At 31.2% G+C, this 10,268-nt stretch overlaps 1 protein-coding gene across 1 annotated transcript; it reads right to left on the bottom strand.

Annotated features, from left to right (window-relative positions):
- Positions 1–3,831: 3,831 nt before the first annotated feature.
- Positions 3,832–9,948, bottom strand: LOC127706792 (uncharacterized). Its single transcript, XM_052211483.1, has 3 exons — positions 9,832–9,948; positions 9,219–9,297; positions 3,832–7,214 (listed from the first exon to the last, which is right to left on the bottom strand). The coding sequence occupies exons 1-3, from the start codon at positions 9,848–9,850 to the stop codon at positions 6,869–6,871; spliced, it is 444 nt and encodes a 147-aa protein (XP_052067443.1). The 5' UTR covers positions 9,851–9,948; the 3' UTR covers positions 3,832–6,868.
- Between the last annotated feature and the right edge of the window lie 320 nt (positions 9,949–10,268).

Raw genomic sequence — 10,268 nt, 5'->3', positions numbered from 1 at the left:
TATTTAAACGGTAAAATTAAAAGCAAATCTTTAAGTGAAATATATTTTATCTCTAATTTTCATTATTCAATAATGTTCATGTGTTCAATATTACAAAAGAATTCAACTGAGTTAACGCAGTTTATATTTTGTAGATGCGCAGAAGATGAATGGCACGCAATGGATAATATTTGTGTGACAGAAATTCAGCCAAGATTTGCATCGGAAACAAACTGCGGATTGTGTTGATGAATTTTAATGAATACGATACTACATTTTATGCAATGGAATTACGTCTTGCAAATAAAAGCTGTTTGTTAATAATGAGATATTTGGTGTTCATTGTATGACTACGATCCATCTCAAAAACAGTATCAGGAGTCGTTTTCACAGAAAAAACTTACGACTAAGATTGATCGTAAGTTTACTGAATTGTTTATGACTTACGATTAATCTTAGTCGTAAGTGTTTTTGTGAAACCGACTTCTGCCGTTTTACTAAGTTTTCATCTTCATTCGATATCGCGTTACGTCCATTAGAACTATTTCCATGGGTGAACACTTTTTTAAGAAAGTGACCATAGCAATATCCAAAGGGCAAAGCGTCTTGATGAATCAAGATGAGCAACAACAACAGATTTACGTCACATGTGTATTTTATTATTTAGGAATGATCGGAAAAAAATCTAAATAAAAGTACCAACTTTTAGTTTTTTTTTTTGTCAATCCAAATCTAAGATGGTCACCACCATTGAACAAATTAAAGTATCACATAGAACTAAATGTATGAGCCATATATACACATAGATTCTTCCTCAACTATCTCCCAATCATAAAAAAATCTTATTATACTGGGATGATCCTATACTAATTTTTCGTTTGTGTTGCCTGATCAAAATTAAAAAAAAACTGATCATCAGGATGGAAAATTGGTAGAACAATATGGGAATTACGTACAGACAGCTTTTCATAAACCATCTCACACATTAAAAACAAAATCATACACATAGGGAGCAAGGAAATTCCTCTATTATGTCTGAAACAAAAATTGTTATCAGTGTGGAACATAGTTTAACATATGATCATGTTGAAAATCCATACTTAGTCAAATAGTTATACATATAATATCCTCCTAAACTACTGCAACATTATAATCTTTAGAATTAATGACGCTATACTAATTTCGAGATTTTGATCGATGCCAGAATCCTAGAATGGCTGTTAAACCGCCGAACACAGTTTCACACAGAACCTTATGCGAAAGATACTGAAAAGCCTTTTCACGAAAATCTGTAAGGGAACCACAATTGATAAACCAGCGGAATATAACACTGTCAAACAAACTAACACTAATCAAAGAATTACGGGTTTCTATCCATACTGATCTGTGTCCACACTTGTTTCAAAATGAATTACCTTATAATTATGTAAGCACATATCTATATGTTCGTTGTCGCTGTTTATAATATGATTCCTCGATCCTAAGACGATGCATATGCATATTGCAAATCATTTGACTGATTCGAATTTTGTTGACTATATTGAATTAATATTTACGCGGATTCCCCATTTTACCTGAAATACAGAATACCACACATATAGCTCTTTCATGTATAGACTTAAAAAAAAAGACACTGAAGATCGACTGAGACCTAAACTAAAAGTGAAGGAAGACAACTACAGTTGTCCCTTTTAAACTTTTCGTGAGCAGCTGCAATATAACTATATCCTATAATTAAAGCAAAATATGTGATATCAAATTTGAACGTAGAAGATAGTTTTAATTTGTGTTGATCTGGTTTACAAAGTTATGTAAACTTACATTTATATATTATATAATTAGAAAATCATGTTATTTAAAAAAAAAAAGACCTTGTACCTTGAGATCATTGAGGACTTAACAATGATCATTGTAAATGACGAAACATAATTATAGTAAATATATAACTATTAGTGAGTGACAGCGAGCAGCAGTGTAATAACTATGTTTCCAAATGCATCGTTTGTATAGATTGTCTCCTTTACTCCTAGATACAGGTGGTAAAATATACACAACATTTTGGCCTTTACTTTTTAGAGTACGTCGCAGTATATACTAGTATTCTGTTTATATCCCAAGTAGATTTCCCAGTGTCAGTACCTGTCACCCAATGGCAGCCATTCTCGACTTTGTTTTATTCCTTCTCGAAATTCCTTCGACCGTTGTACTTTTAGCCACCAATACTTAATCAATTATTTCAACCGGTCCAACGACAGACAATACAATTTTAAGATGTTCAAAACAGGCATTACAATTTTAAAATGTTAAAATTTCAATTTCAAGGGTGGATAAATATATAATTGTTAACATTAAGAAATTGACTTAAGTCTAAAGTAAATATGACAATTTAGTTACCTTCTGCTGTAGCGTGCACATTTGACCTGCTTTCAAAACTATGTACCGTCTTTTATTTCCAAGATCAAGTTAGTGGTCATCTTGTTATTGATATTGGCAAAGTGCAGGTCATTTAATGTTGTGTATTGCTCTAAATATACAAAAGCGGAGGTTTGTGTGCATGTTAAACTGGTTAAACCTCAAAACAAAATATTGTGTACCTGTACTATCTGAACCTTTTTATGTTAGTTGTAGTTTGTCTCTGTAATTATCGTCTTTGTCAACTTATGAGTCAGGTGTTGGTGGTTAGTGTGGTCGGTTGTGCAGTCACTTATTTTTTGACAATTCCTATTACTAAAAATTTTCGGGGCAAATCTCTGTTGTATAACTTTGATTCCGGAAAACACGGAATAAGACGATTATATTTTTAATTTAATTTCTACAATGTATCAAACAAAACATGAGAAGTTCTATTTCAAAGGAAAACCCGATATATTTTCTGAAAGGCTCATACTCGACAGGACATATCAAAATGGCTTTACCTCCAGCGTTTATGAAAGTTTGGTTATTCATAAGTTAATATTGTATAATCTACTCCTCTGTATATTTTGAAGGAGATGATAGAAATAAAAGATTTAAATTTAAATGTGATAAATACATGAAATAGTTATAAAGATGCGGTGTAAATTTCAAATTCTTTATTTACTTGAACTTAGGGCTAACTAGAAGCTGGTCAATCACTTTATACAACAAAGTATAAAAAATCAAATTATATTAAAAGGTATTTAATACAATATCAATAATAGTATTATGGCAATGAGACAGCAGCCAAACAACAAAAATTAATAAAATTAGACAGACATCAAATTGCTTAATTTACAAGAGTATCAGGTACTTTCATCTATTTAGATTGATTCACATTTATATCGATTCAAATTCTTTGTGAAACTAAAACATATTCTTTGTCAATCTTAAACAATCATTAAAAATATGATGAAAAAATATATCTTCAAAGTTTTCTAACACATGAGAGAAAAAGACAAATTAATACACCTGGAAATAAACATCGAACCTAAATTTTGAGCCATGATACTTATTGAAATTAACATACCCTCAAAGATGTTTTTTAACAATATTTGGAATTGGACCTCATAAACTACTAATAGAAAAAGGTCGTTACTTAATATCAAACTAGAAAATATAATATGCAATCTTTTAATGACGAAATAGAAGATAAGATTCATATTCTTTTAACATGTAAAGCTTTGTTTAATGTCAGAAATCCTTTTCTTTGCAAAATATTCAATAGAAATAAATCAAGATAGCAAATCTCTTTTTATTTGGTGAATGGGAAATGAAGATTAAGGGGGTATGATGAAATTTGAAAAAAAGCAGACAGGAATTTTGAGTAAAAAAAAAGGCAGGATGAGCAACTTGGCAAAAAAAAAGGCTTCTAACATTTCTAAAGAAAGCAGCTCTCTCCTCTTCACTGGCTGTTTCTATGTCCATGTCTGTGTTAATTTCTTCGGAAGATTTATGTAAACAAAGTCAGGATAAACTAATAGAAAAAAGGCAGGACCGAATATAGTGAAAAATAAAATGCAGGGCAAAATTTTTCATCCTAGTCCCCCTATAAAAATCAAATGGTAGCTCCCTAATAATTGCATACGAAATTCCAATGATCCAACTATTTTCTCCATGATTTTGCTGTGTGTCATTGTCCGCATGATATGCACACGTTATTATACTCTTCTATTTTTACGATTATTTGTTTACGAAATGTAAAATAATAAGGTCAGACCGGTTCTTTTTAAGTTCATGTGTAAACGCACTAGATTAAATAAGATCGATCTCGATCGATTTTGCTTGTGCATATGTAAACGCGAACTGGGCATTTTAAGATCTATTCAAATAAAGATCGGTTCAATTTCGTACAAGTGTAAACGGGGTCTTATTGAGACTATTTTTGCAATTAAAAAGTAGTTTCAATCATTATTTATAGCGGTACACTTCAGTAACTTTTTTTTCTCTTCTTGTGAGATTATATATTTTTTTCTGAAACGGCCCGAATAAAAAAATGTTTGTGTACACATTCAGAAATAACAGATTTGTTTTTTTTTTCTTTTTTCCGCTTAATATTAATCTGATTAAGTACGACTTTCCTTTATCCTTTAAGTACTTCAAAATATTGCAAAAATACAGTATGTTATCTTAAAAACAATAAACAGCATTCAAATTAAATTTAAAATACATTGAATTTGCTCACATTGTTTTTATATATCAACACATCAAAATACAATAAATGCAATTTCACAGACGCATATATACATGCAGATTGGACTGACGCACTTCTTTATATTTAAATATAAAGCAGTAAAACATAGTGGCATCTTTATTAACTGCAGGATTTTAAACGATTGTAAACAAATATAGGTAGATCAAATGAAAACAAAATAAAAATCATTGAAACAGCAGTGGATGGAATAATATAACCCAATATAACCATTGTGTATACATCCGTACAACTTGAATATACACTGTTGATTAACAGTAATGAAGCGATAAACAAACATTAAGCATAGTTTATATCAATACCAGACAGGAAATATTTAACGATCCTACATTAATCTATGTAAATTTTGTTAAATGCTTTAAATGATATACAATTTTGGACACTGTACAATAAAACGTGTCTTGATGTAAAAAAGGGGTATTTTAACTGCAAGAATGCTTATCAAATAGATGGAAGTTTATAACAATGTTGAGGCAGATCGGAAGGATCTGTAATCTTAAAGGTTGAATGCTGCATGTTTCTTTATCGTTGCAAAATTAAGTGCATATTCGTTTATTACAGCAATTTGTGTGTTAAGTATGTCGTGACTTGATCATATTATTTACAACAAAATTTGGATACAAAAACACATAAAGATGACTCCTCCCCGATTTTTTCATAAAGGAGGGAATTTCCAAAGATTTATTTTTGTGCTTTTTAGATCAACATGTTTGTGGTACGATTCTGTGTAACTTTTAGATAGACAGCTTGTTATATCTCGAAAAGCAACTTTAATGTACACCTAAACGTATGTGTGAAAAGTTTAATTCAAAGGATCTATGAGATCTCCGTATATTTTGCATAGCAACATTCCAGCAGCGCCTGCATACGGAGTATATATCTCCCAATTGATACGATATTCCCGGGCTTGTATTTCCTATCATGATTTCCTTGATAGAGGATTGCTGCTCACAAGGAAGCTATTAAACCAAGAGTTCCAAATGGTGAAGTTAAAATCATCCCTTCGTAAATTTTACGGACGCCATCACGAGTTGGTTGACCGTTATGGAATAACCGTTTCACAGATGATATCGTATATGTTCCTTATGTCGTATCTACAATACCCTTCCCTTTTCACGAATGTGACCTACCGAATTAGACTACTTACCGGATTTATAATAACATAAGAAACACGACGGGTGCCACATGTGGAGCAGGATCTGCTTACCCTTCCGGAGCACATGAGATCACCCCAGTTTTTGGTGGGGTTCGTGTTGCTTAGTCTTTAGTTTTCTATGTTGTGTCATCTGTACTATTATTTATCTGTTTATCTTTTTATTTTTGGCCATGGCGTTGTAAGTTTTCTTTTTGATCTGTGAGTTTGACTGTCCCTCTTGTATCTTTCGTCCCTCTTTTATATTTTCGGGTTCTCTCCACTTTCGATATATCGGATATTCTTTGTATGCTAGCTTTTATTCAAATTTTGAAAATCATAACAAAACAGTTTCACCACAACATTTGAAAAGCATTCAAATATATTTTTTTATGTGTAGCAACCAGAAACAGGAGAGAACGCCTTATACAATGCAGTTGCTAACTTTTGTTTATGTTTTAAAGCTCTGATAAATGATGGATACAATCGTTTTTCAGAAATATTTTAACAAACTTTAACAACATGTCCTGTAAAGTTTATCAAAACACGTTTTGTACCTTTTCACATGGATTGGTTTATATATACAAAATGTATTATTTATGTATTGACATTCATCAGCAAATTATAAAACGATCAGACATATGTTTATTTCAGATGTTGAGTTTCTTTTTGTAAAAATATGTAAGACAGACTCGTGGATAGTGTTAATTAACAATTGACTTGTTGTCGAAATGCGGGAAACACGCGCACTCACACTCACAATCATGATTATCATTCATTTTTTTTTTATCAATTATCAACGAAATTCATACATTGATGACAAAGATTAAAATGTGGTCACACACATTGATTTTCTCTATTTTTGTATCAATACATACACCGCACTTTTCAAAAATAAAAATTATTTCAGTCTGCAAATTTCTATTATCTTAAAAATAAAATAGCAAAAGCATAGAGTATTTGTATAAAATTCATTTGTAAAGTATTATAAAGGTTGAAAAAAAAGAAACATGATTACCACCGCTGCAGTATCTGGTTAATGCAATACAAACGCAGTGCTCATGTATTACCAAGTGAATACAATGCTTTCCTTACGTCGGCACATCTTTTATTTCTTGATATTCAACCTCAACATGGCTATATTCAGCAGTATCATTAGCGACAATTTGTTTTGGTCTGTCTGTTCCACTAGTGACATCATAGTCATTTTCTAATTCTTCAATTCCAACAGACTGCATAGTATCATAGTTACTTTCAGTTGGAATCTGATTCTGACTCAGTCGATGATGTTCCATGTGATCATAGGTATCGTCGGCTGTGTTATTTCTAGTCGAGTCGTCAGGTGTTTTCTCTTTTGTAGGCTTGTTGACCTGAGCGTATGTTACTTCATTGTTTGGAACAGCCAATGGGCGATGTGCAAATCTCAATGGGGTCCGTCTAATAAAAATATATAAGGAGGTGAGTTACAAGTGGAAAGAACATGAATTTAAATATGCAAATAATTAAATGCATACTATGGAAAGACATCAACGGTACCAATTTAACTGCACCAGATGCAGATTTCAAAAATTATTGTTTCATAAGTCATGTTCAAAATATTTGAAAATTCGAAGCCTCATACAGACGTTGTAGAGTTGATATTATGCAAAAAGGACCAAAATCGAATAGATAATCAGGACTAGGAATATAGGAATAATAGCTATGATTAAGGGAGAAAATTCCTTAATCTAAAAATCATGTCTGTTCGGTACTAAAGTATTTTTGTAGATTCAGATCTATACGTATGTGTTTTTAGCCGTTTAGTTTCAAGGCGAAATCAAAAGGTACTTAAGGATTATAAATATATCATAAACACATAATATTCTATCTAAATTGAAAAGAAGGAAAATACATTTCATCGATTAATGTCTGTACCACGGTAACAACATTATGCTAAATATAGTTATAGGTTACCTTACAAGTTATACCGGATTATAGTGTTAGTCTAAGTTTAAGTCACTCATCGATCCAGTCTGCTCAAACAAATTGAGTTTGTTTTCGTTCTAATCACATGTATAAATACAGTGTTTCCCACTTGACTCTGGGGCAATAAATTAAATTTAAACTTACACTTAAAGTTGATATAAGAATACTTCATAAATAACGTTATTTCAACTATACTTCTATATTTACATTTTTTATGTTTTTTTAGCATATTTCTAATCATTTTATGATAAAAGTGCATTGAACCAGAAAACGTTTTCCGTCAGGGTTGGAAAAGTATAACCTGGGCGGGTAACGCCGGGTCCGGGGTTTTTCTGTGCTTGGAAAGATTCTTAAACTTGGGCAGTACTGGGAGATATAATTTTTATAGCTTATGTTACAAAAACAAATGGTATTGTCTAAAATATCTAAGATATTTTGTAGTTTCATAGTATTTTTACTAAATATAAACATGTTATGCATATACAATGTAAAAGAACAAACATATCGAACTCCAAGGAAAATTCAAACCGTAAAGTCCCTTATAAATGGCAAAATCAAAAGCTCAAACACATCAAAAGAATAGAAAACAACTGTCATATTCCTGACTTGGTACAGGCATTTCCTTATGTAGAAAATGGTGGACTAAACCTGGTTTTATAGCTAGCTAACCCTCTCACTTGTATGATAGTTGCATAAAATTCGAAAGTCATTTTCGGATATTATGTTTGAAACAATAACAAAACTGACAAACTGTAAACAGCAGAATTGATGATAACAATTTGGACTATTAAACAATTCCATTGTAGAATTGAATGCTACATTTTGAAAATTTATAAAGAATTCAAAACAAATTCTAAAGCTGGATCTTAGGTTAAAACGTTGGAAAATCTTTAAGGCATTGCATGACCTGGATATATAAAATTTAAATGCATTCTATGTTTCAGAAAATTAAAGAAATAACTGGATTTTGCTTTGCACTTTTTTGCATTCCTGCAGAAGATGAATAAATAAAAAACAAACCACTAGAGTTTCTCTTGACATGACCAACTCAGTAACACAATTCACATAATCCATCAGAGCTCTATATTTGTCTGATACAGATGTTTACCTGCACTCAGAGTGAAGTTTGTAGTGTAAACAGGGCCATTATAACCTAAAGGTCAATATGACCTTAAAGATGTTGATTTCAAAATTGATAGCTCATCAACATATTTACCAAATTTCAATTATTATAATTCATATGCATATCATAATGTTAGAATAACAATATTCGGTTACATATATTATTTCTTAATAATATTCATATCTACAATATATAATGTCAACTTCTTTAATAAGTATCGTGGCCAATACAACTGTCTTAACTTCTCGAAAACATATAATACAAAATGTCCTTAAAATGTGACATCTTATTTCAATTAGAATATATGATGACAGTTCAATCCATTCGATAATAATGTCAACAGGAAACCATACCTTTTGTATAAAACGATCACAGCAATAGTAACCGCAACAAGTAGGACGGCTGTTATAATCAACGCTATCATTAGAATATCTGAAATGTATATAAATGTATATATCCTCTTTGTTATTGTGTTTGCTTACTTGTCAGTTAAAAAGCCTTTTGTTCAAACTAAAATAATGATTAGTATATTAATACTAATACTTATATCAATAATAATAATATTATCCCCAATAGTTGTTAATTAAAGTCATATGCAGTCAAAGTGTTTTTCAGTGTCAAACATTCAGCACTTCTACATGCAAATATATTTTCTGTCGGTGTGCAATTCATGCAGGTACTGGTTTTTAATTGGCTGCAAGACGAATCAACTAGTATGTTGTCAATTGTATGACTTTTTGTATGCAACTCCAGGATAGAATAAGTAGCACCGCCAACCAAATTATTAAACACTATTTCTACAAATTGGCCGGGCACCCTGCCCCCCATAAATTAGTCTCTGACAAGATAAGAAAACGACAAACAGAGATAATATATAACAAATGGTTTATGCATATTAAATAAAGTAAACTTTGCAATCAAAAATCGTATTCGTCTATAAAACTGAAAATGACACACAACACTTACCAGTGTCGGAAGATGACATATCTGCGTCAGCACATACGGCTGGTAGTTCTTCGAAGCATGGCCTTATAAATCTAGACACGTGATGATTGCCTTTTTGTATGGTCACAGCAATACAGTATTTTGGTTCAGAGTCTGTATATAAAGAAATGTTACATTATATGCTTAGATATTTTAGCCCTGTATTGTAAATGTATATTGTGACGGCAGATTTTATTTATGTTCTTTTTTTTTTTTAAATTCACTAACCACTTGCTATGTTCTTCTCCAGATAACATTTCACTAGTTCACTGTAAATCAACCAAGACTTTCTAAAAAGGTCATATTTTATATATTCATTGGAAGTTTACAGCATACATTTTAGCTTTGTTAAATACCTTTTAATACATTAAAAATTTATCTAAGGAATCATATGTCAATACTAAAGTCGATTTGTCATC

This window comes from Mytilus californianus, unplaced genomic scaffold, assembly GCF_021869535.1.
Source record: "Mytilus californianus isolate M0D057914Y unplaced genomic scaffold, xbMytCali1.0.p SCAF_6, whole genome shotgun sequence".
NCBI classification, from domain to species: domain Eukaryota; kingdom Metazoa; phylum Mollusca; class Bivalvia; order Mytilida; family Mytilidae; genus Mytilus; species Mytilus californianus.
The sequence above is the reverse complement of the archived record's forward strand: the minus strand, read 5'-3'. Positions and strand labels throughout refer to the sequence as shown.

What these genes read in the sequence shown, in the direction of transcription:
- LOC127706792 (XM_052211483.1), bottom strand. An exon ending in GTGATCGTTTTATACAAAAG is followed by an intron (nt 7,215 to 9,218) that starts GTATGGTTTCCT and finishes TATTTTTATTAG; the next exon opens with ACGGACCCCATTGAGATTTG.